At 34.1% G+C, this 26974-nt stretch overlaps 1 protein-coding gene across 1 annotated transcript in view; it reads left to right on the top strand.

The window, feature by feature from the left end:
- TTC6 (tetratricopeptide repeat domain 6) overlaps nt 1-26659 on the top strand; it is a 57401-nt gene extending 30742 nt beyond the window's left edge. The window contains exons 10-30 of the mRNA XM_014941637.1: nt 1511-1896; nt 3410-3539; nt 5013-5188; nt 5619-5755; nt 7970-8139; nt 8619-8739; nt 10029-10179; nt 11507-11589; nt 12678-12759; nt 13615-13758; nt 15727-15861; nt 17458-17607; nt 17870-18010; nt 18637-18750; nt 19952-20071; nt 20558-20631; nt 22129-22339; nt 22952-23104; nt 23303-23473; nt 24875-25100; nt 26462-26659. Coding sequence (XP_014797123.1) covers nt 1511-1896; nt 3410-3539; nt 5013-5188; nt 5619-5755; nt 7970-8139; nt 8619-8739; nt 10029-10179; nt 11507-11589; nt 12678-12759; nt 13615-13758; nt 15727-15861; nt 17458-17607; nt 17870-18010; nt 18637-18750; nt 19952-20071; nt 20558-20631; nt 22129-22339; nt 22952-23104; nt 23303-23473; nt 24875-25100; nt 26462-26598 — 3212 coding nt within the window. The 3' untranslated portion in view covers nt 26599-26659. The remainder of the gene's footprint in view (nt 1-1510; nt 1897-3409; nt 3540-5012; nt 5189-5618; nt 5756-7969; nt 8140-8618; nt 8740-10028; nt 10180-11506; nt 11590-12677; nt 12760-13614; nt 13759-15726; nt 15862-17457; nt 17608-17869; nt 18011-18636; nt 18751-19951; nt 20072-20557; nt 20632-22128; nt 22340-22951; nt 23105-23302; nt 23474-24874; nt 25101-26461) is intronic.
- Nucleotides 26660-26974: the final 315 nt, after the last annotated feature.

Here is a 26974-nt window from a genome sequence, read left to right as displayed (position 1 = left end):
TTTTTCTGAAGGACAAGGGGGAAATCCTAAATTCTTAGGAAACTGAAATGCTGGGCTGGACTAACCTTTTTACCATGAACTTCGTAGATTGCATCAAACAAGTAGTTTGCTTTTTGCCTTTTGTTTTCATGTATCATTCTAAATATTTTTCTTGTGAATATTTTTTATCTACATACTTCAGATAAGGGCTACCTTCAAAAATATTTAAGTATTAAAAAAAAAAGTTCCTAGTAGTTTTTTGATATTTCTTAAATACTTACACTTGAAGTGTGACCTGCAGAACTCCCCCAAATGTTGTTTATTTTTGGGTACAGTCATATGTTTCCACATTGTACTTACGTTGATGTTCAGATCTAGTCCTCCAAGTCAGTATTCCCTTTAGCTTCTTATTTTTTTCTGCTCATAAGGACCTTTTAGAAAGTTTATTCTTAAGAAAATCAAAGATACTGAAATGATATGATAAACTGATATAGTGAGCTGTGACTCACTATATGTTTCTCAAGGGAGAAAGTGGGCTTTTCCCAAAGTCTTGTTTTAGACAGGGGAACTGTATGTTCCTTGCAGTCTAAGGCTTTCATACCAGTTTTACTAAACCAAGGGGATTTCATCTAATTTGCATGTCATTCATGCATGGGCCTGCTAAGTTTTTTATTTAATTTCCCTTTTTTTTTTCCCTAGTAGGATCCTTATTATAAAATTTTCTAAATATTAGGTACATAGTATTTTTTATATATATAAATGTGTATATATATATATATATATATAAAATTTGTTCTATATTTCCTTCTGATATTTCCTTCCGTGTTAGCAGACTAGTATTGTTTGTGATTAAGTGTTTCTGTAAAAGACTTCTGTTTCTTTGTCTCAAAGCAGATGTTGATATTGAACATTTGTGAAGGCTCCCATCTTGAGAACTATGAATTTTCCCAGATTATCATTTTGGAAATGTCCTTGTAAATTCAAATGGTTTTTTTTCCAACTCTGGGTGGTGCTTCGTCTGCTTATATTCTTATGGCCTCTTCCTGATATCATTGGGATCTGTCATTGATACATTAATCCATGTAGGATGTATCAATTACCCATGTATCAATTGTCCACTCAGAAATATTGTCTTAGGTTTTCAGGGAAAATGCTAACATAAGTTAGAAGGTTTTGGAGGAAATAAGCATGCAACTGAGAAAAGATGCTGAACATTCTGGGGACGTGAACCATTCAGAACAATTCTGCTTACCTGCAGCTTCAATAATGGTTTTTGATAAATAGCTGATAAGTTAAAAAATTATCATTATCAAGAGATACTAACAAATACTAACAATAGGTTTTTGAATAGCTGTTGACTGGCAGATTGCAATTTGATGTCTTTGATATATTTGGGATCCTTTAGCTAATTTTAATATATTTTTCCTCTAAGTCTGTGTCTCTGGGAAGGCTTTCTGTTCATGATAAATTCAGTATCAAGGTTTCTTCAGCAGTTGAAAATATCACAGCCACAGCATGCCTTGTTTGTTAGGTTTTGAAAAATCTGCAAAAGTGAGGGGTGAAATTCCAAAAGAAACTTCTGCTCGCGTGTTGGTCCATGGAATATGGAACTGCTGGTTTGATGAAACTTTCCCTTCCAGTGGGACTGCTTCTGAGGAGAAGGATGCTGAATTACTAAAAGGAACTGAGATGGTGGACTCTCAAGAAGCAAATCTACAAATAGAACTGGTTGACTCAATACAGCCTGTTCTTCTTGAAGGTGCAACAGTTAGCATTGAAGATTTGGAAGAAGAAGTAAGAAGACTGACTGAGATAATAGAAAAGGAAGAGCATCCTTCAGCTTTTCACTACTGCAGGCGTGGAGCAATACAAAGGAAGTTAGGCAAGTTAAAATCAGCTATGGATGACTTGGAAAAAGTAAGTTTAATGCCAAGTTTTACTTATATCAAGTACATTTTTTTTTTCTTTTTGATAACTAGCTGAATGCTGTGACCTTTTACCTTTGTATGACAGCATGATCTAAGTTTAGTCTTACTAGAGTGAAGATGCAGGCTTTTGTAAATAAACTGTGTTTATTTACCCTAGTGTTCCTCAAGCACCATAATGTTTGGGGACTCTTACTCAGGACACAATGCTCCTAAATGGAGTTGGAGATAGGATAGACTAAAAGCACAGAAAGTCTTTTGCTTCAAGTGTTGTTGCTGGCAAATCTGACAAATAAATTTTTAATTTCTGCAAAAGCATAGTGAGCAAATAAATTGAAAAGTCACATATTTCCTGTTTATGAACTATCATTTGACACTAAGATTTTATACATTAATACTTGTGGTTTTCTATGTACATTTATTTTTTCAACACTTAGTTCCCTTTATAGTGCTACAAACCTGCTATTACTTCAACCCAAGACCCTGCATAACTAGAAAGAAACAACCAGAACAGAATGAAAGCATTGCCAAAAAACCAAAAATGACAATAATATTTTTAGTCTCTGATTTAGATGTGGAAGCTGTAAAAGCTTTCAAAGACATTCTTTAACCAATGATATAGTTCTGTATGTTTGTGAAACCTGGGTAGAGAAGTTATGTGTTGTACTTCCAGTGTGGTATTTTCATTGTCATTTAACGTTGTTACACACAGCCTGTCTTTTTTATTCACCCCAAACTTCAGAAACAGACTGTCAAGGATGTGCTAAAAATTCCGCAACCTGGCAAAGTGATTAATTGACCGATATCAACTGTCAAAATTGCTTGTCATTGCTATTGCATATTTTAGTAAAAAAACCCACTGAATTTTCTCTTTGAGATATAAGAACACAGTTCCTATGTAGTTTATGGATCCTAGAAAAAGTTTATAAACCAAAATTACTGTTGTAGGAGAACAGTCTCAGATTTGTATCAGTCTCTATACTTGTTTCCATATGGCTCTTCAGTGTGTATAATATGTGTAATGAACATATATGAAATATCTTATTTGATTGATAATATCTGTCAAGTGATTTTTGTTAGGGAATGTTAAGTGCTTTCTATAGGAATCATAACAGCATGGTTTGAAAAGCTGATTCCTTTTTCACAGGGACAGGTTAATTATTTCTTACTTTCAAATAGAATTCTGACTTCTAGAAATAGTTCAGGTAACTATTTTAAAGAAATCATCAAACACAGTAATATTCCAGCTGATTAATGTTTTGTGCTGAACATTCTGGTAGCTTGGACTCTGTGCATATGTGTTAGTACATGACGCTTTTAAAAAACAATTTACATTAATAAAATTTTTGAGATACTTAGGTAAAATAAAAGTTTGCTAGTCTAGGAATTTTCTTTAAAAAATAATTTCAGTGCAAAAATGTTCTTATTTCCCATGTAATATTGTTAGCACATTTGAGAAGTTTCTTATGCAATGTAAATAAGTTATTTGCTTATTTTGTTTATAGGCTATAAGCTTAGAACCACTACTGCTAAATGCTTACTGGCATAGACATTTGATTTACCTCTTTCAAGACAGAATTTCTGCTGCTTTGGATGATCTGAATTTTATCACTAAATGGAGCAAAAATAATGCAGGTAACTAACTACTGAAGTGTTACTTAACAGTTAATTTTGCATTGTGTTTTTCTCTAGTTCTGTTTGGTCCTAGTTTTGCAAATGTTTTTGTATGTTTTAACCTTACATCAGTTGTTTTATTCGTATTAATAAAAGACTTTAAAGCAGACGTGAATATTCAAAGACCTGGGAGAGAAGTTGAGTTTCTAAGGCAGAAATAAGTACTTAATTTTTGTGTTTTTTTTTTTTTAAATGCAAAAGAAAAAAAGTAAACAGGAGGACTGATGGAAATTGTACCCATTAATTTAAGGGGGAAAGCTGATAACAATCCTGTCATGATTAGAGACAGTGTGCTATTGTGCTTTGGTCAACCCATTTTAAAACCGTTTAAACTGGGAAGGAGGAGCTTAAAAGGGAAAGATACCACCTGGTTGACGGACCGGGCCCTGCAGATCAGGGGAGTGATTCCCCTCTGCCAGGTTGTCATGCTGCACCTCCAATTCTTTGTCCAATTTTGGAACCCCTGGTATGCGAGAGAGAAGCTGAAGAGAGAGAAGCTAAAGAGAGTCCTTGGAAAGTTGTTAAGACGGTCAGGGGTCCGGAGCCTAAGTTGTATGAAGAAAGGATGAGGGTGATGAGTTTCATAGCCTGGAAAAGGTAAGGGGGAAATCTGCTCTCAGGTACGTCATAGGTGATAACAAAGACAGTCAGAATCTTCCGAGAGATGCACAGCAAAACAGAAGGCAATGGTCACAGGTTGCAACAAAGGAAATTTTAAGTGAACATGGACTTGGAAGTCACTGCACCCACCCCCCTTCTTCCTAGACCCTGATTTTTTTCTGTTGCTGAGCATGACATTACATGGTATGGAATGTCCCTTTAGCCTATTAAAGGCCGCTGTCCCAGCTGTGTCCCCTCCCAGCTTCTTGCCCACTCCTAGCTTACTCGCTGGAGAGACGGCAGAGGAGAGAGGGGAAAAAAATAAAAGCCTTGATAGTGTTAAAGCATTGTTCAGCAAGAGCTCAAACATTTTTGTGCGATCAACACTGTTTTAGCCACAAATCCCAAACAAAGCACCATAGGGGCAGTTATAAAAAAAGTTCACTCTATCCTGACCAGATCCAATACAGTGGGATAATTATTGTGTGTGCCCATTTAAACTAAATATCTTTATATTTGTTTGTGATCAACACATCTACACTAAATGTCCTGATGGGCCATTTCTACAGAGGTCTGCAAAGAGCAAACATTTTTAGTACCTGTGAATCCAGCAGGAGCTACCAGTTTTCAGCTGCACGGGCTCCACGCTTGGGCACACAGCTATAGCTCTAAACTTTTGAGTACTGTTGCCCAGAATAAAACAGGGCTTCCTAACCTTTTGTATAATCTGCTGTTCTATTTCTACTGTTTATGTTAATTACCCTGCAAGGAGGAGATGACTTATTGTTCTGGGCTGCTAAATAGTACCTTTTATGTTTTGGGCAGTTGTTTCAGATACATACCTGTCAATGGCTGAAATTTACAGGAAACAAGGTGACAATACATTGGCAATCGTCAATTATAGCTCTGCAATACAGCGCTGCCCTACAGATGATGACATTTATTTTAGGAGAGCTGAGTTGTATTTTGAGGAAAATCAATTCTTATTGGCCATGGATGATTATGCCAAAGTAAGTTCACATTTTTTGTACTGTTAGAATAGTGTAGTAACTTTCTGTAACTTTAGTAAAAGTAAACTGTATTTGAATGTATCTGGTAAGCAGTTTACACAACAGATATCCTTTCAAATAAATGATGTTTTAAAAAAACCCAACAGTGCTATGGAAATAAATAAGAAATTTCTGTTACTCCTGCTGGCTAATTCAATAAATTACTGAATGTCTATAAATTATTAGCCACTAATAAACTTGCATCATTACTCTTTTTACTTCAATTTACAGGTAGTGGAAATTACAATAGACCTTAAAGGACAAAGGAATAAAAAAGAAAATCTGAGAATAAAAGTATATATTATTTTTATGCTTGGTTAAGATTTGAAATCATTAGAAATAATAAGAATAAGGAATAATACCATGTACTACTTTATTTTTTTCATTATAGTGTTTTCAGTATAACCCAAAAAGAACAGATGCACTTATGAAACATGGAATACATTTCTTTGACCATTCAGTTTTGACTACAGCTATTCAGGATTTTACAGCTGTGATCAAGGAAGACCCCAGCAATGCTCAGGCGAGGTGGGATATATAATTAGACAAAAGTATTTGAATTTTAAGTTGATTATTAAAATAATATTAATATGTAAAAGACTGAATATGCATTAAACAATAATAAAGCAATTGCATTTCCAAAAAGGTGTCTAACAGAAATAGAAGAACACTTCTAGGCCATGATATTCATTGGGGAATCTTTGTATTGCTTTAATGATTTTGGATTAGTCCCTAGACCTTAATTTAGCTAAGCACAGAACCATGTGCTAAGATCCCACTGGAGTAATGCAAATATAGAGTCAGTTGGACTTAAGCACGTGCATATGTGCTTTGCTCCAAAGAGCTGGATTTAAATACATGCTCAAAGTGAAGAATGTCCTTAAGGATTACATAGTTCTATGCTTAATTTCCATTGGTTGCCTTTACACTCTGGGTTTTAGTGTTATGCTGAATTACATTTTTCTGTGAAAAATGTGAATTATGAATGAGAAGCATCTTTATTTTCGCATTATAATAATAATTTTGAGGTTTGGCTTATAAAGACTGAAAAAAATATTATATTATTTCCCTACTAAAGAATGTGACTTTTAGAATATAATTTCTGCAAAGGTTTGCATTCTTTTTATATTCTATTCTGGATTCTTGAAAATAGAGGTAAAATAAAATTAGATATTCAATGCCAGATTATGATACCTGAATTTTGGTGTCAGCTTGTTTTATCCATGGGATGTAGGTGTCTGAGCAGCTGTTATCACCAAGGACTAATCAGTACAGTTAGTAGACTCCAGGTAGATTGAATATAAAGCCTGGAGAGCTGTTTAGCTAAACATCCAGTAAGTGTATATTTTTGGATAAACTGAATTGCTCTCATGTCCTTGGATTATATTGACTAGATCTTCATCAGCTGTAACGGAAAGCCAGACACCTAATGGAAATTGTAGACATCTACAAATAGAGACCTAAGTTCAAATATTTTATTTCCATCCAAACTGAACAGAAATGTTCAGGGAACAGGGAAGGACTCTCCTATGTGTATCTTCTACCTGTCAGTCCATCTTCTTCATCACAGGGAACAACAGAATCACGCAAAGCTTTCTTATGACATTAGGATTCTGTGCTACTAATGTAATTTACAAATGCTCCTTAAAACTCTAAATTTGAAATAAAATCTAGAAGCAATGTAAAGCTGCATTTGACTTTCTGAAATCCATTAGTTCATTGAGGCTCATGTGTTGATGTGTGGACTCTGTGAATAGTCCTAGTGAGTATGATTAATATCAGTGCCTTGTGTTTGTGTAGATTTAAGCAGCGATTTAAATTCTTGAGGAGCTGACTTTACTGTGTTAGATTGAAAAAGGTATAGTATATATTTTGCATGATAACTCTGCATAGAAGTGCGATGTGACATTAGACCTGCTTATTAAGTGAAAACTTTCTTCAGTAATACAAAAATATGTTTTATATATTATGCCTTATTCTGCTTCCCTATTTGAAGTACACTAAAACAGTAGTTAGGGACATGGTTTAGTAGTGGACTTGGCAGTGTTAGGTTTATGGTTGGACTTGATGATCTTAAAGGTCTTTTCCAACATAATGATTCTATGATAAAATAATTTTACAGCCATTGCTGTCTATTCACATTTTTTGCCTGTGCTTGTTATTTACCTTGTGTAAATATATTTCTAGCTTCCTGAATTTGAGGAAAGAATAGTGTAAAATAGTAGGATCTGATTTTGTAAACTTGTCTGTTTGAAGGAAATATTGAAGAATAGAATGGATATTTTCAGAAAGTTCTAATAGTAATGAGAGAAACTTTATATTTTTTCTTTTAAATCAGATTTAACAAAATCTGGTGTTTCCCATGCAGAAACTGCTACGCCAATAGACTGTGGAACTTGGAGAGAGTTCCATTCAACTCTGTGATGCCCAAAGCTGATAGACGTTTCCATTATATTGAATTTGATTTATGCAAGTGAGGCAATCTGCCTATATGTATAGATTACTGGAATTTGTTCCTTCAGACTTGCTTTATTAAATTGAGAAATAAAATTGGACATTTATTCTACTTTTCAACATTCTTTCCTGAGTAATTACTTCAAGGCTGCATCATAAAAACAGCGGAGGAACTCTTTTAAGTTGGCTCAACCTGTTAATATTATAAACAATAGTCTATGACTTCATGCTGTAGGTATACTTTTCTAAGGGAAATCATATTTAAAGAGAAACTTTCTTCCTTATTAGGCTGTATCGAGGAAGAGCCTATGCTAGGCAGCAGCAGTATAGAAATGCAATACAAGACTTAGCAACAGCGATTCATCTAGACCCTTCTTGTTGGTTAGCATTCTACTATAGAGGTTGCATACTACAACAGATCGATCCAAAAAGAGCTGTGCAGGACTTCAGTGTTTCTGGTATTGTTTCTTCCTTTTCATGGTGTGCATGTTTATCATTAAAAAGAGGAATGAGTGTTCGCCAGTAATTACTATACTGTAATATAAAACAGAAATTTCATGTTGAAAATATTGAAATGTATGGTTGTCTGTCAGTGTTTGGTAATAACTTGCTCCATTTCTACTGAATGTGCTATTAGACGTTGTCTTTTGCTGCTGTTGTTTTTATTCATTTATTTTGTCTCTGCTTCCTAAGCTTTTCTGCTTCACTTTTAACAATTTAAGTGGGTGTAACTGAGAATTATAAATAGGTCTTGAAGGTATTTTGTGCCACAATGAACAATTTCTGTTATGATCTAATATGTTATGGTTTATATATGATGTTTTTCAAAATTCTTATGAAAATCAGAGTAAAAAGTAATGTGCAAATAAGTTGCATGGAGTAACTGAAATATATGTGAATATCTCAATAGTTGATTTTTGTTCTCCTTCTCCCCCAGTGCTCATCAATGACACTCGGGAAAACTTACGTTCTTTTCTTCATCGTGGGATTGTTTACTCAGAACAGCGTCAATGGTCACTTGCAATCTCTGACTTTGAAAGTGTCCTAGCTTTGGACAGGTGATTGGACTTGAGAATTTTAATATATGTTGTTTATATTCTAATTACCTCGGGGCATAAAAGTAGTAATAAAAGAAAGTAGAATCAGAACTGTTATTCAGCAAATATACTGGAATTAAGCCCCACAAAACCATAGTGTTGTATTCTTTTAGTATCTTTTGCCTTATTTACTATAGTCTGGGTATGGTAAATATAATTACTAATGTATTTCAAAATTAAATTTTATTTTACCTTACATGGAAACTTGGCAAATAAATTATACAGGTTTGGCAGATAATAGATGTAACTGAAGTCCCAATTTAAGTTGACTACTCATACCCTAATAATGTCATTAGTCTTTTGGGAGGGAATCTGTCTCCAACACAGGAAAAAAGTCAAACCTTTTTTTTTTTCCAAAATAAAATACCACAATGCTTTCTTTAGCAAAAGCCAGTAAAATTAAAAAATAAATGCTGTTTGTGTTCCTTCATAGTTGGTGGCTGACGTTCATGTGGTTTCTCTGAATTGCATTTCTTCCTACCACTTATAATCTTTATGAAGCATTATCTGTAGCAGCCCTGCCATGCAAACTGTCTTACAACATGCAACAGACCTCCATACCAGTTAGCTGCATTAATTACCTTACTCTAAAGATACTGTGTTCTTGTTCATCCTCAAGCAACCTCAACAATTGCATCTGGAGGAAAGGCTTCCATTCCAATTTGTGACAGGCCTAAAGACACCTCAGCTCATCCTTTGTCTTGGCTCTGCTGTAGGAAGTATTGAACTTTGCCTAAAAACAGTCTGTAAGAGTGGGCTGTGCAAGTTATTGTAGATCTTGGAAATGCAGGTCTCCCTAGCAGCTAGCCAAGTGAAATAACACAAAATAAGGGAGCAGGCTAGATGGAAAACACCTAAGCTTTGTTAGTCTTTTGAAACTACAATGTAGTTTTGGTGTTGAAGGATTCAGTATTTCTTGGTGTATTCAGTATATACAAAATTACCAGCTAGTTCTATTTCTGGTCCAGCTTCTACAACAGAGACTTGTCATAATTTCTTCACAATTCAGATTTGGAGGGATGGTTTTGGTGATCAGAGTGTCTCTAGTGGGCAGCCAAACATCATAAGCTACTGAAACGGTGTTTTTAAATGAGCTCTGTCCTCTGCTGGCAATTGGAATTCCTTAGCTCAGTGCAATCACAAAATAGATGTGTGGTAGATGTTGTAAAAGCAGGTGTAGCCTGTATAAGTTGTGGTTAATACAATAACGTATTTCATGCAATAACAAAAGGAAAAAAATCTGTTTTTAGCTCTGTCGTCTTTGCCTACCTAAATATTGGTTCGATACTGATGTTGCATCTCAATCAATACCATGAAGCTATTCAATGGTTTACTAATACCATTGAAACTGATCCTCTCGCTATTAGAGCCTACATATGCAGAGCGCAAGCATATCATAAGGTAATAAATTTCTTTTGCTTTTGTTGGCCACTTAATATAGCTTTATTTATAATTATGATTATTGTGACTATTTTAATACATATGCCTTGGTGTTATACAGATGTTAGAACCTGTTTATATATATATGTTTCAAGTAGTCCTTGTCACCATAATAGTATTAAATACATTGCAATTGTAAAATATTGTTCATCTAATGCAATGACAAAAAATATTTCATGTCGTTTTATTTTTTCTATATCAGTGTACATCAAATCTGAGATTTAATACATTTTTTGAAATATACTTTTCAAAATATTTTTTTGAAAATGTGTATTTTTTTAAAGATAAAATCCCCCCATTTTGAAATACAGTATGTTCTGAACAAAATTTTCTTAAGAATACAAATTTTTCAGGAAACTAAAATTTTTCTCTCCACAAATAGAGGAGTGAAAATATTTTCAATATTTTAATTTACTATGAAACATACATATCCTACTTCTGCATGGGATTTGAGAATAGTTTCTGCTAGCAGCTGTTGTGAGACGCTCTCAGGAGTACAAGGAATGGAATATTGAGTGTGACCTTAATTCTGTAGATTTCATTAGCAGAATTCAAACAACTGTTATGCCTTCCATCTATAAGGGGATCAGTGATATTCTTTTTTTGATACTGTTTCTAAAAATTTTTGCCTGACAGTTTAGATTGGATGTCATCCACTAATTCTCAGGTTGCTTTTGTAGGGTTTTTTTGTTGTTGGTTTTTGGGAGAATATTTTGGCTTTTTTCTCTCTCTTTTTTTTTTTTTTTAAAATTTCAATGTAAAGCAGTAAAACAAAGCTCAGTACATGCATTCCATTAATACTGTTCTTTAATGAAAGTTCAAGTTAGCAGCTGTCCCAGCTGGATGAATCAGTCCTTGTAATGATCAGTCACTGATCTTTCTCCTCAGCATCTGGAGCAGGCTGAATGGGACCACATGCACAGACACTTGAAAAACAAATGCAAATTCATTACAGCAATGAAGATTCATCAGGACATATGTGCATGTGGATCTCATGATCTAATCTCCTTCCCCATAGTCTAGAGTCGTCTTTGGATTTTGGAAAAGTAAAGAAACTGTCTGGAGTTTGGATCTGCCTTATAGGAGATTATGGAAATATGTAGGGTAAATGTTTCAGATCTTTATTAAAAACATGTTGAGCTCCTTTACAGAGAGCGTATGTGCCTTGTGAGTTGTTACAACGTGGGCATTACATCCTGCAGAGCCACATTTACAGAAATAGTAATTGTGTCTCCAAATGGTGTTCATATGAGCAATTAAATTGCTGTTTTTTCTTTATAAATTACAGATTCATAATTTACAAAACGCTGTGAAGGATATAAACCGAGCCATTCACCTTTACCCAAATAAATCACAACTTTACTTATTAAGGTAGGAAAGTGATTACTTGAGAACTTCACAGGTATCTCACTTATTAAAAAAAATCCGTTTGGAATGTTGTTGGTAGATACCCTTATATTCTTTGAAATCTGTTATGAATGAGTTTTAAATAAATGTTGTATTTTATAGCATTTTCAAACCAAAGAACTTTATCTGCATAGTGTCACCCAACTATTGTAGTTACCTTGTAGGGAAGAACCTTGTTTCATATACAGGATTCTGCTCTTTGAGGTGCATATATTTTCTGGGGAAAAAGAAGTAAATAGGTGCCATGACAAAAAGGCAAGTCTGAACTTTAAAAAAATTGATAATTTTAAATATTGTCCCCAAGTGGATGGGTCCTTCACTGATTTGTCTGCAGAATCCACATAATGCAAAGAATGTGAAGGATTGAGTGCAGGCCAATTAGATTTCAACTATTATTCTTCCCCATATTCAGCCCAGTGAGAAGTAGTGACTTTTGCCAAGACTAAACAATAAATTACTAGATAAAGCTGTTTCTTCCCCTGAAAAGCCATAAGGACTAGTGAGGAAATGCTAGGATATTTTTCCTCAGGTGTATTAGGAGAATTAGTGGCTATGTTCCAGTCAATAATACTGTATTTTCCCAGTTTTAGGAGTGGGTTTGCTCAGCTTGTCTCTCAGAGTTTGGTTAGACTAGTATGGCCTCTTACACTGATGCTGATACCTGATAGAAGCAAAATACCGTCCCTGACAACAGAATGTATCTGTCAGCTATCACTGTGGTGGATTTTAGAAATGCTATTACTAAGATAATTGTTGCAATTCTTGAGATTGTAAGGTTTACTATCTGTGGAATCCAAAGAAAATGTATTTTTGTGACTCCTATGGTGTGAAGAGAGGTAAGCATATAATTTCTTGTTACTGTCATGTGAGAGAAAAAAATTAGAAATTCAACACATATTTCTGATGAAAAAAAAAAGTAAAAATTGTGGATGTTTTTATTGGAAGTCATTATTTTTCCCTTTTCTCTTTTTATACTAATAAGCCCGTATTTCAGTAGTATTTGCCCTTTGAAAGAAATGACTGGAAATAGTTTTATAATTACATCATTACAGGGGACAGTATTTAATGGAGTTGAAGAAATACGAGCTGGCAAATTTATGTATTAATCAACTTGCAGAAATGGATGAAGGTAATGTCAATTTCCACCAGTTTTCCTAGATAGTTGTGAACCATGGCAACAGTCTGTAACCAAGGAATTATTCAAAAAATTAAGTTCAATGATGCAAATAAGTTAGTTACAACGAATCAGCTAAAATATAGGAACTTGCGATGTAGAGTATTTTGTTTGCACGTCTGAAGCCTTTAGATGTAATAATGGTGTACACTGTTGCCTGTACTATGACCTGTGATTTCAGAATTTCTGTATCTTTTGAGTCCTTGCTTTTTAATTCTGCCTTTCAGTATTGGTAATTTCTGCTTTAAGAGAATATTGACTAAGGATTCTGTTCTGTCCTTATGTACAGTCTTTCCTAACAAAATATCAAGCAGCTTTAGAACTGAACCTTCCCAACGTGTTTGAACAGTAAAACCGTTGCAGTATAGTAGTTCCTTGTTATGTGCCGGGCATAAAATGGCAGTCCTGACGCTCTCGGTGAATCCATATGAATAGCCACACTGTATGAGAATAATTTCCTGTCTCTAGTAGTGACCAAGTGTGGGTACACAGGGCACAATATAAAAACAAAGCAGGCATATGGTGATACTTCCGCAGAGCAAAGCCTTCTTACGTGTGGGGAGAGGAAGGTAAATATTTGTGGATGTTTAGCATTCAAACTACACTCACTGATAAATAACTGTTCAGACTTTTGTAGGACCTTAGTTTACATCTGTATTTTTGCAGATCTTAAAACAAGCTTTGATCCTCCAAATATTTTAATAACATTTTAAAGTTTGCATATAATTTAGGGGTATTTTACATTGGAAAACATGTAGGTTAAAGAGATTTTTCTTTTTCATGGTGTTTTCCTTCCAGAATCCTTTATGTCTCAGCCTGTTCAGCGAGCCCTCGTTCAGTCATTTTGTCAAAATCACGATAAGGCTATAGAGTGCTTACGTGAAGCTACTGCAATTCAGCCTGAGCCTTCAGTGTTTGTTATTTTAGGAAAAATACAAATGAAAGCCAAGAAAACTAAGGTTAGAAAAGTTTACATTATATATATGCCAAACAAGACAATGTTTTTCTTTCTATATCCTTTTAATATTTTATGAAATGTGCTAGTATATAAGTGAACCTTCAGAGTACCTGATTCTTTAAATATAAGAAGACCTGAGAATGAACTTTCAGTGCTGCTGTTGAAATTTCTGCATAAACTAGGCAATTTTAGTTTTAAGACATTTAAGATGATTAGTTAAAAGATACAATTAAATAGATTGAGGTCCATTATGTGTCATAATATTGCTTCTTTTGAAATCAAATAAAGTATGTCTAGCATTTTTTTGTCTAATAAAATTCGGTACAGAAGTTTAATTCATGTATATCAACTGAAAATACAATGTGTAGTTACAGGTATTTTCTCAACTGTGTGAATATGTCATAGGGTTTAACCAATATTGTCACTCCTCTGAGTCCTGCAGTTAGCCAATATTTTAGTCCTGCAGAATTGTTGAAATTGGCTGTGTGGATTAGCTGTTTCTTTTTCTACAATCCTATTTGTTTATACAAAATGTAGAGAGTCCTCTTTCCCTAAACACAATAGTAGCAAGCAACAGGTAGGTTCATAAGACCTCAGATCTACCTATCTATTAAGTTATATGTCTGAAATGCACAGTTTTTCTGTTTCCTCTTATCCTTGTCTTTGCAGCTTCTTTTTAAATGAAAAGGCATGCACTTTGCAAAAATTCTACTCCGGCTGCCTCATGATCCATTCAGGTTTTTTTGTTAGGCTTGGGTGTTTTATTTGTCTCAAACCATAATGGGACATTGCATGTTCTGCTGTCTTTGAAAGAATGCTAAGTCAAAGACAGTGATCATTAGTACCCTCCAATTACATGAATTTCAGTTGTCATGGTTAAGAGGATGTATATTAGAGTCATTCCCTGATTTCGCAGAGTGCTTCAGCCAGAGGTGAGGACTTGCACTGCCGACTGTCCTGGAGAGGGATGACATAATACCCTCAATATGGGAAAATGGTTAGACTTCAGGCTATAGTGCCCTGAGAATCAGCCGTGCCTTTAGAATTCTATGTGAGCCAGTTCAGGTATCTACAGTTCTTTTTCCTCTTAAAATAAGAGTAATTTTGAACTGCAGGAATAGAGAAAAATTATTTTTAAATAGCAAATATTTTTAAAACTTCTACTACTGTGACAGCTTACTGAGACCGGTGTAGTATTTGCAGACAGTCCTATGGGTCACTAGTATTTCAAATTGATTTTTCTAAACAAACACCGTTTATCTTGAAAGACTCACTTTAAAAAAAAAAAAGAAAAAAGCTATAATTCTTTTAGTGTTCTTGATATTGAAACTTTCAGCTGTGGTCCCTTCATAATCCCCAAAGGCTGAGGAATCACTTGTCTTGAGTTCTTAATTTTTTGGTCGGTTTCCTTCCACACTCCTTTAAACAAAATTCTTATTAAATGTGCATAAATTATTGTCCAGACCTATGAGACACGGTAAGATTCTGAGAGGTTGTTCACCTACATTCCTTCAATGCCTATACAGAATTGATCCTTTCAATATATTTCTTAACGGCTATTAAATTTATGTAAGTTGTCTATAGAACAGATAGTTTGTCATTATTTGCACAAAAAAACCTGTAGCAAGTACTTAATTATCATCAGACTCCATCAAAAGGTATACCTTTTCTTCTTACCTAATAACAGTAAAATACAGAACTGTATGTTTTTCTAAATCATGTATGTTAGCTACTTCATGATATATAAATAAAACTCAGGAATATTTCTCTGATTTTCTGACCATTTATTGATATGAACCATTCAGAGATCAAGAGTATGTCTAACTCCAATGACACCAAGAAACAATAGGCTAGTAATTTTTACCATATTCTTCTAAAGACCAAGAAAAAAACACTGAAAAATAATTTAAAAGATCTAAGAAATTTGCAGTTAAGTGCTTTTCAACTATTAATATTGTCTGTATTGCAGGATGCTGTGAGAAGTTTTAAAAAAGCTGTGAAACTCCTGATGACCTCAACAAAAATCCTGCCTAATACATTTGAGGCTGCAGAAATATATTATCTCACAGGCCTGTGTCACTTGGAGCAAAAGAATTTATTGCGGGTTGGTATTAATTATATAGAATATATTAGCATTTTACTCCACTGCTTGTACACAACTATGATAACTGACTGATTTCAGTATTTTAAACAGCCTCCACTGCCTTTAGCAATTTTCTTTTGAGTTCATGATGTACATTAGACTGTCTTACAAGTTTGTGAGTAATTTTTCCGGTGTTAATGTTATAATTTTCTTTAACGTATGTCATTAATTGCCATATAACTACATTAATCTCTTATCTGTTTATCAATGTCTTCACAGGTCTTATAGACAAACAACACTCATGTAGAAGTATCAATGGCTTAGTGAATTGGTAGTAAACTTGGACAAAGGAATTCCTAAATTATTGTATTATGGAGTTGGTTGTAATTTGTTAATTGTTTTCTGTGTTACTATAGCTCATAACACCTGTAGTTGGTTCTCTTTGGCGCCTACATATGATACTTAAGAAATAAACTGCATTACCTAAGAAAAATATATTTCCCTTTTTTCAACAAAATCAATACTTTTAACTATGCTAGAGACTTCTTTGTTGAAACTATTGAAAGCCTAGTGGTGAGATTTGTGGCAGGCCTAGTGTGAGTTCATGCAAATGTTTTCTATGTTAATGATATGATATTTTAGTAAATGTGTTTCAGTTGTTGATTTGCTGAAAGGCTCAAGGCAGAAACTAGAAACATTTGAAATATCAGAATTTCATGGGGAAGAGAAAAATTTCTTGCCTTGTCTGCTTCTGTGATGGGTTGACCCTGGCTGGAAACCAGGTGTGCACCAAAGCAGCTTTCACTCCCCTCCTCAGCTGGACAGGGGAGAGAAAATGTAATGAAAGGCTCGTGGGTTAAGATAAGGACAGAGAGATCACTCAGCAATTACAATCATGGGCAAAATAGACTTGGGGAAAATTGATTTAATTTATTGCAAATCAAATTAGAGTAGGGTATTGAGAAAATAAAAACTAATCTTAAAACACCTTCCTCCACAACCCTCCCTTCTTCCCTTAACTTTACTCCCAAATTCTCTACCTGGTTCCCTGGCCATTTGTCATAAGCGATATTCTTTTGGAAGAAGACTGTCAAAATTGCCTGAAATATTAAATGTGGCAATACATGACAATTGCAAAAGGTGACTTTGTGTGTCAATGTACATCTGATATTACAGCTGTAGATCCCAGAAAAGCCTGGGATTTAGTAAGCTAGTGTACAATGTAGAGGAAAAAACTGTCTGGATGGATTTTAAAGGAGTTGCATGCTAGCCATGTTAATCCATCATTCATTATAATAAACAGCTTCACTATTTCAGCCCTTGTGGAGAGAAGACCAAGTGCTTGGTTAAACTTTTGCAGTCTCCCTGAAGAAAGGAGATTATTAAATGAGTTAGATTATGCTTCCTTGAGATTATGATTGTATTAAGTAGGGTGTTAAACATTACAAAATTTTAAGTAGCAGTAAATGGATGGAAGCCATAAAAAACAGTGCAGGTACATGGTGGGTTCCAACTGCAAGAAACAGGTCATGCCTAGCTGTACAAAAGAAACAGTTTTAGCCTATGGTTTCAGGTGAACAGGCTATATTTAACCCAAATGATATATCATCCTTTTAGGCCCATCATGCTTTTAGTATGGCTATCAGACTACATTCAAGTTACCCTGATGCTTTTTATCAGCGGGGGCTGTGTAGAATGCAACTCAGACAAGATAAGTGCATCCAAGATTTCAATCAAGCACTTGTCCTTTGTCCATCACATTTCCAGGTAATATAAAGACTCCTGATGGTTTGTTTCTGTGAGGCATTTTTGGATGGGTTCGAAGACTGACAGTTTTTGCATTTATGGGTGTACTGCCTTGTAATCTGCCAGCATGCACATGGCAAGCATTAAAGGAAAGATATGACAAGATTTGTAAGATGTATGTTTTTATAACGTTGTAAATTCTGTCTTCTATTTAACCCTTGTTAATAATGTTAAACAAAGCTGGTTTTTTAATCATGTCATCACTCTGTCTTAATTTCTACAGGCATATATGAGTCGTGCTGCTTACTATGGAAGTAAAGGTAGATATTCTAAGGCAATTCTGAATTGCAATGAGGCAATCAAAATTCTTCCTAATAGTGTACAAGCTTATTTTTACCGAGGAACTTTAAAGTATCAAAATAAGGTGGGACTATCTTTATTGTTGTACTCTTGCATTCTCCCTTAAAACATAATGTATCTTACTTGACACTTTAGAATGTTGAAATAACAGTAAAAGAGTTGCTTGTGAAAACCAGGAAGTCCGCTTGATTATTATACTTTCCATTTTCCCTGTTGAAGCTATTCTCAGGTTGTCTTATGTATCTGAAAATGATTGATGAGTTGGAGAAGCTACTGAGCATCTCTCTGATTATTCTTTTAAATTCTACAGAATATATTTTTACCTAGTGATTGACAGAAGTAACAAAACTCCATGGAATATACCTTCTATATTAGGTTAAGGTATAAAGTGCAAGATAGTAAAATTAAGTGCTGATTATGTATTGCGGTATAAGGATGTGATGTAAGAAAATACAAGGAATGTTTGTTAGCCCAGCCTTTGTATAAATAGAACTTCTGAAGGAGTGCTCCAACTGCAGTACATAGTCCACAGGGGACATAATGAAATGGTTGGATGCCGTCCAGTACTGATGAAGAATCAAAATGTAAAACTATGAAATAAAATTTTACAATAGGCTATTGTATGAGGAAAACCATGTAGCGGCATGAACTCTGAATTACAATTTATACATAGCATTTTTTCATTTGCAGACATTTAAAGCTGCAATTGAAGATTTCTCAAAAACTATTGACCTCGACAAAACCAGCATTTTGGCATATTATAACAGAGCTGTCTGTTATCATCAAATAAAGGACTTCAGAAAGGTATTGGGTTTTTTTTTTTTGACATCACATAAGCACTCGCTTCATATTAGCTAGTAACCTGTTTTTCACAATTAGTCAAAATTTCTAACCTCTTGCAATGTCTTTGTGAATGATTGTGCTCTTCAGGAAATTGTTTTAGAAATAGCCTTTTGGTCTCTACTATCATATTAATTACATTTGATATCCATTTAAAAACATAAGAACTGTAAGTAAATAAAAGAAAAAATATGAGAACGATAAGATCCAGAAGACAACTACATCAAAACAAGAATTTGGACTACATCCAACCCTCGTTCACCACTCTGTTTTTCTGGATGTGTTTATACTTCTGTCAACTTGCCTGTGAGCTACCTCTAAGTGTTTCTGCCTTCTGCTTTGTTATAATGCAAAGGCACAACAGGGCATACAAATGCACCATGTGGCTTCAGACTGGGAGCCCAATCATGTTGAACTGTCTTTTTGATGAGGCTGATTTTCTGGGACAGGGCTAGTTCATAAGTATTTGTGCTCAGGTGTCTCAAGTCAAATTGACCTTGGGCAAGGGCCATTTGTGCTTAGAGGTTAATTGTCCAAGAATGATGAAGAAAAGTAGATGATTACAGTAACTTAAAGTAAAAGATTTTGGCATTTTGTCCTATTAGGTCTAAACTGTCTAGCTATTCTTAAGTATACTATATAAGTTCATTCTTCAGGTGAAAAATATAGTTCGGCTAGAAGTTCTTCAGATCAAGCATTGTTGAAATACTGCTAAGTTTTGATAAATTTGAGAATTGAAGCTAGAATAATTTGTTGGTTTTTTTAGTAAGAATTTAGACATAAAATCTAGCAATAGAAGTAATTAAGATTTATTTCTAACTCTGAAATTTATATAATGACAAAATAAATTTTAGTTATATCTGTTGAATATATTTGCATTGTCTTTGCTTCTGTACTCTAGGAATGGGTATCTGTATGACTATTGAAAGGTTCTAAATGAAGTTACATTCTATCTAGAAACAGTAAAGTATCGGAATAGCCACACTGAAGTCTGTGCATATGCATATGATTTGTAGGAATTTGAAAGCGTGTCTTTTAAATTTTGGAGTATCATTGTATCCCTCTGAATAAATTATGATTTAAAATACATTTTAGGTTTTTTAATTATGTTATTTTAAAATACATTTTATGTTTAAATACATTTATGTTTATGTGTCTTTTGTAGGCTTTGAAAGACTATGGAATTCTTCTTCTGCTTGAATTAAGTGACGAAATAGCTTATAAAGTGTTAATTAATCGTGGACTAGTCTTCATGGAGCTTGGTGATCATGCTAATGCATGTGAGGTACAAAGTCCTTCTCTGAGTAAAGGAAATTTGGAGTTTTCTGTTATCTGTAAGCCATTGTTGACATAAAGACCAGCTTGACAGTTTTCATATTCTTCTGAAATAGTTTGTGCCCAGTACTCATTTGCTCAATACCTACTACCAGTCTGGCTGTGAAAATGCAAGTAAAATGCTGTTTTGCTTGTTTAACAGTTTTATCCTGCTAGAACTGTACACAGGAGTTGCACGAAATTTAATAAGCAAGATCCTGCTTTTTCCTGCTTTTTTAATCTTGAAGTAATTTATGTTGAGTCCAAATAAGTACTAATTTATTGCAGAAGCCCAAGTAAATGGAGGTTCTGATTGAGTGAGCTTGTTTAGTTCCTCTGTGTGTACACACGTGTGTGTTAATTATTATTTTTGTTGAAATGCTGAAAGGGTCCGACCTCAAGATAGTTTTCTTAAATGTAAGAAAATAGTATGTGTTTCTGTGTCTGTTCTTTTCAGGACTTTAAAGAAGCAACATTGCTTAGTCCAGATGATAGTCAGGTCTTTCAAGCTATTGGAATCTGCTATCATAGGTAAGATATGTAATTTTGTTTGACAGAGAGTAGAAAATGAAATAATTTCTGACCCTTATTTCTGTTCACCTTTACATATTGAGTAAACTGAGAACTGAGGGAAAATGAAAAAGAGGAACAGAAAAAGAAAATTAGATATTTTTCAAGTTTAATAACTGATATTAGAATCTTCTGGTATCAAGCAACTATGTTCATGACAGTTTCAGAAGGAAATATTAGGGTGATAAAATAGAACCAAGAGAAGGACTGAAGAACAAAGAAAAAAAAAAGAAAAATAAGCAGAGTTGAGTTGGTTTGTTCAGAATTAGAATGCAATTTCTGTTTAAATATGCACTTTGTCCTTTAAAGAAAAACAAAAACCTCACTGGTCTTCCTCACCTGATTTTTTTTATTTGGAAATTTTAAAAGGTAGTTTTGCCAAGGTAAGATTTATTTAGACTAAATCTGTTAATCACTTAAAAAAAATATAAACTGGAACAAATAAGATATTCATTAGTATCTTAGCCTATTTATCATAGTGGCACTTGGAGTTGATGGTTCTTATTTCACACAAATATCACCTGTCATAAAGAGTGACTATATAACTTGGCTGTATAACCCATTTTAAGATGCATTTGGGATCCATCCTGCAGTCTCTAACTTCATGACTGCCTATCAACAGGGTTGGAACGAAGCCCTGATTTGTTTTTGTAACAAGTGTTGTGCTTTTAAAAAGCATTTGGTTTACATCCCTTAAAGTTATTGTTAGCTAAATATATTTAATCTTTCCTTTTTTGGTAAAGAAGTCAGACTGTACTTCAGGTAGCCACAGGTAGCCACAATATGTTATCTTTCCATATCATCTTGATAAATTGATTTTGTACTTGTTAAAGTTTGTGCTTTATGTGTAAAGGTACTTACTAGCATTCATTGACATTTCAGGTATTTAATCCTTTTTATTTATATTCAGTATATTTCAGATGCATCAAGTTTTATCTAAGTTGGCTTACTCTTAGATCAGAATGATCTATGCTTAGAACCCTAAATATTACCTCTTTTTACTCTTCAAGTTTAGCATAGTTTGGATAAGTTCAAGAATTGGTATGAGAAAAAACAGAGAGAAGGCTTATATGAGAAGTAAATTATTTATGGCTGACACATCTGTGCCTAAACACACTACCAAAAACATGTTTGGTCATGACATTTGGACATCACGAGTGACTTGGACAAAGTCTCTATGTTGAGTACAGCTGTTGAAATCTTGTCCCAGCAAAAGTAAATCTCAGGCCAAGGAATTCCAATTGAAGTCTGCAAGGCGTTACACTGACTACCTTCACTGTTATGACCATTAGGGTGCACATATAGAAAGCAAACTTAAGGAAAAAAAAAGTGTCCCTTTTAATCAGAATAACTACTTTTAGTGGGCATTATGGGGTAGTATTTGCTGATTGTTCATAAACTGAGATTTTTTTTTTAATAGAATTTTTAAACAGCAAACATTGATATATCTATTTTTAGACTTCATGAGTGTGAAGAAGCTGTGAGATCATTTGACCAGGTTCTCAAACTAGATCCTGTTTCTGTGGATGCCTATGTTGGACGAGGAAACTCATACATGGAAAATGGACATGAGACTGGTTATAAAAAAGCACAGAAAGACTTCCTGAGAGCAATTCATCTGAATCCAACGTGTATAGATGCCAGAATTTGCTTAGGATACAATTTGCAGGTAACACCAAAATTCATTGTCAGTGCTATGTTCAATCAAACAAAATACCATCAATCTTACATGCATACCTTTATGTAATGCATAAAGTAACCACAATAAACATAAAATAATGCATGTACTTTAGAGAAGCTTTATGGCATCTTCCTTCTTTTAAAGTAAATGGATTTTCTTTCTGCTATTGTACTCAATCATGTTGGAGTTCTGCTCTTGAATAATGGATATCAAGTAACCTTATGCTAGTTTGATTTGCATATATGGTTCTCTGATTAGCTAACATTAAGAACTGGCATGTTTTGTGTGTATGAGCAGTTTACTGAAGTAAAAAGGAGCCAAAGTATTGGCAAATCTGTGTAAAACAAAATCCAAATTATCCAAACTATACTGTTAGTGAAACTGCTAAACTGCATATTTGCAAAGACAATGAGTATTGCATAATTAACGAGATATTTGAGGATTAACAAGATACTTGAATTCATTTTTTTTTCTGTAATTTAATTAACTGTGTTTGTAAATATAAGCATGCTTCCATTCTCTCCTGTAATTTTTAAAGTGAGATCATTAGTATGTTTGGCATTTCTTATCTTAGTGTGGACATACTGCAATTTATTTTAGGCCCTTGGAAAGCTTCAGAGAGCATGGAGCCAATTTACAGTTGCCATTTGCATTGATCCAAAATGCCATGCTGCATATGATGGACGAGCTTCAGTCTGTCTTGAAGCGGGTAAAAGTTTTGCCGCATTTCAAGATATAAATGCTGCACTAAAGGTAGATGTTAGCTTAAAATGATTTTACTAAAATCAACCTGTTGCTGTGAAGCCAATCAATACTGTATATTAGTAGTTGTCAGTTTGGTAATCCAATTAAAATTTTTTTAAAAGTAAAAGTATCTTTGAAAACCAGAATAAATTACTGTAGAAGTGTAACTTTTCCCTGAGTAAGAGTGTGTCTACATTTTCCTTTCAGCTCGCTACCACTGCTCCACTGCTAACAAATCGGGGTGTCATTAATCAGTTAATGGGATATCTACCCTGTGCCATGAAAGACTATCAACAAGCAATTTCTGTTGACCCAAACTATACATTAGCCTATTTCAATGCAGCAAATATCTATTTCCATAATCGACAGTTTTCACAGGTAAGTCTGCAGTCTGTCTTTATACTGTCTTCAGAACTTTTTTCCTTGAATAAATACTTCATTAGCATGAAGCTTTCTTCCATTGAATTTCATTGTCCTCTACCAGGAGAGGAATTAATCTCTAGTAATTAATAATAAATAATTTCCCTACTGCTGTGTATTTTATCATTGATACGAATGAACTAACAGCTAGGATACACATCACAAAAAATTTTTAATAATTGAGATATCAAAATCCCACTAACGTTCAGTAACATCCCTCCCCAGCCTAGCTCCCATACGTTAAGTCACTATAGCATCATGTCAAGGAGAATGAAGAAAGTATCATGCTGATGAACTTTAATCAGGAAGTCAGATCTTTCTCCTGTTACCACAGTAACTTTGGAGTTTTAAATTACCTAATTCTGCTTAAAAACAGTGGGCATCTTGAAATACAGAAGAGTTGGATGATGAAACTCCTCTTGTGAGAGAATTTGAAATCTGTTTGAAGGCAAGGACAATTCATTTTTCTTTGTGGGAGGAGGCCCCTGCAATGATTTTTTCATTTGGTCTTCCAGTCACTGTTCCTGGACATAGGCTTAGGCTTTTATTTGATTGGAGCTTTGTGGTCCAGCAGCTGTGAAAACCCAGAACCAGCATGGATTCTTGAGCACATTTCATCTACTTGAATTAATTCTCTCCTAGAGTTGCCTCTGTAAACACTTCAGCTTGCAGTTCACTTATTAAGGAATTCATCAGGTATAGTACAGGCTTGGCATAAAATTTTTAGCCTAGATTGTACTTCATACAGCACAAGAAATAGGGGAAAAAAAAAAAAAAAGAAACAAATTTTTATGTTGTATGTTTCTCTGAGTTAGATTCCTTGCTGTTCTTGGGCATAAGTTAGACTTGGATCAGAAATTCCTTAGGAGTCCAAGGTCAGTGCCCTGCATATGGCTTCTTCTGTGATCATGTAATCTCTTTTCTTATGTGTCTGGTGTCACTATTCCATGACTGGTCTTGCATAGGCTGTTATTCCTCGTTACTGTGTTTCTGTGACTCCTTACTGTGTCACAGAGGCTGTCTAATAATGAAGAAGTTCAAGAGTAGGTGTTGCATTATAAACTATTTTCTATGTTAATTTAAATTGGCCTTAGTGTGTAGCTTATTTCTTCTGCTATAATTACAATTTAACATAAACAGCTGTTATTTTTCAAAAGTTTGCTTGGGTGGTGATCGACCTGTTTGTAGATAAGCATGGTGGTGCTGTCTCTTTTCTGAGTACAAAGAATGCTAAACAGAACGAGTAAAGACTTAAGAATACTAACGGCTTAAAGAAACAAGCTGGAATTTACAAGTTGTACATAAGCCATTTCCTTAAATTCTAGCGTGTACTTTGTCTCTAATTCATGTGTTTTCTAGGCCTATTGCTACTATTCCAAGGTATTAGAACTTGACCCAGGAAATGAATCTGCTGTTTTGAATCGGGCCATTACAAATACGTTACTAAACAATATTGAAGAAGCTAAAGAAGACTTTGAGAAGGCAATTTGTCTCTGCCCATCCTCTGCAGCAGTGTATTTTAACAGGGCAAATTTCTATAACAAATTGAAGCAATATGAACTAGCTGAGAAAGACATTTCAACAGGTAATATTTATTTACATGATTCTGTTTGGTAGTATACTAACAATTATGATAACAAATTTACTTTCTTTAATGATTCAGAAAGTGTATGTGTATTTTTGCTAGTATATTTGCTACCTAATTTGATCAGATATTACAATGTGATTAAAAAGAGGAAGTTAAAGTAACCATGCTAATTAATTGTTGGGGGTTTTCCCATTTTCAAAATTGAAAGAATATGTAAATTAGAAGATAAGCTTTCATATAATATGTGTCATTATCAGCTGAACAGAGCCCTAAATGAAATTGTGGCAAGAAGTTATGGGAATATACTACACTTACCAAGCCTGAAAAAATTTTGTGAGTTTTGTGTGTATGTGTGGAGATATCTAGGTGCCTAGAAAATGGCATTCAGGTAGCTTATTTTATAAATAAAAATAAAATTCAATGAACATGCTGTTTGTAGAACAAGTTTTGAAACAGTATTTGGATTCCATAAACTTTTCTTTTGGGAATAGACATGGTTCATAGAGAAGAAGAACCGAGTCAAATTTTCATCTTGATCTTCATAAAACCCAAACCTTTTGTTCAGGTTCAAACCAGTTGAGCTATATTACTCCATTGCTGCTTTGTCATTGCTACTAATGTGAGATTCAGCAGCTCTGGATACACAGGCACACTTCCTCCAGTAGCTAAAGCTATATTTAGTTTGTATTAATGTTAGTGAAACAAAATTTAGTAATATGACTTTGATTTGACAACGCTTTGTTGCACAGGTTATGATCTTTCCTGGAAGGATAACTCTCTTCAGAGTTTTTTGGCTTTGGTTTGGTTTTTTTTTTTTTCCCTAGAAATTAGTTTGTTTTTAAAGTGGAATTTGTCAAAATAATGTTTTTACTTCGTGACTTTCGTGACTAATGTTTTCATAGTGGTAGATGGTGAAAATTGACTAGACCAGGGAGATGACTGTTTTAAAAAAAACTTTTTCTCTAAAGATGAATTTTCAAACCATAGATTAAGCTTTCCAACAAGTATCTAAATCCTATTTCCACAATAGAGAAACTGAGTAAGATACTGGGTTCATGCCATGTTCCAGAAGTTGGATGGTGGTAGTTTTCTTCTCTAAGACTTTGCGTTTCAGAGGAAAGCATAGTTTCTGCTGTCAGGGCAAAATGAAAGTGGGATTCATAAATGGCATCAAAAAGGAAAAAAAAATCCTACCTTTTGATGTAAAGTTAATGTGTGTAATATGTTTTCTCTTGTGAAAGTATGTCTGCAGAAGAATTTGAGCACTGACAAAAGTTTTTGGATGATGCTTTTCTTTATAATTCTGTGATAATGTTAAAAAAAAAAAAAGCCTAACATTCTATTCCTTATTTTTACAGCATTGTCACTTCAGCCTAATGATGCCTTGATGTATAAATTTAGAGCTGATATTCGTGGTAAATTGGGTTTCAATAAAGAGGCTGTAGAAGACTACAAACAAGCAATCAGCATTCAAGAACAGGTTGATTCCATTTGAAAAGATACCAGTTCTCATACTGCTTGGGTTCTATTTACAGATTTCTCAGACCCATAATTAAAACGTCCAACATACAAGACAAATTTATAATGTTTCATTTTTATATGTTCTACACACATTTCATTCTCCTAAATAATATAATTAGATTGATTTTGCAAAACTCACAAAAGTTGTTTAAGAAAGAAATAAGATGTTTAATTTTTATTAATCATTGATTATTCCTTATTTGTTAGTGTCAATACATAATTGACTGTGTTGTGTGCAAAATGATGGACAGAGAAGAGGAATTTATAGGCAGAAGACCTCAACAATATTGGTTATAGAAGTATAAAAGAGACTACATTCCCCCTTGTCCCCCAAATATAAACGCTAAAAG

This window comes from Calidris pugnax, unplaced genomic scaffold (genome assembly GCF_001431845.1).
Source record: "Calidris pugnax isolate Ruff unplaced genomic scaffold, ASM143184v1 scaffold56, whole genome shotgun sequence".
Taxonomy (NCBI): domain Eukaryota; kingdom Metazoa; phylum Chordata; class Aves; order Charadriiformes; family Scolopacidae; genus Calidris; species Calidris pugnax.
This window is presented reverse-complemented; position numbering and strand designations above follow the sequence as displayed.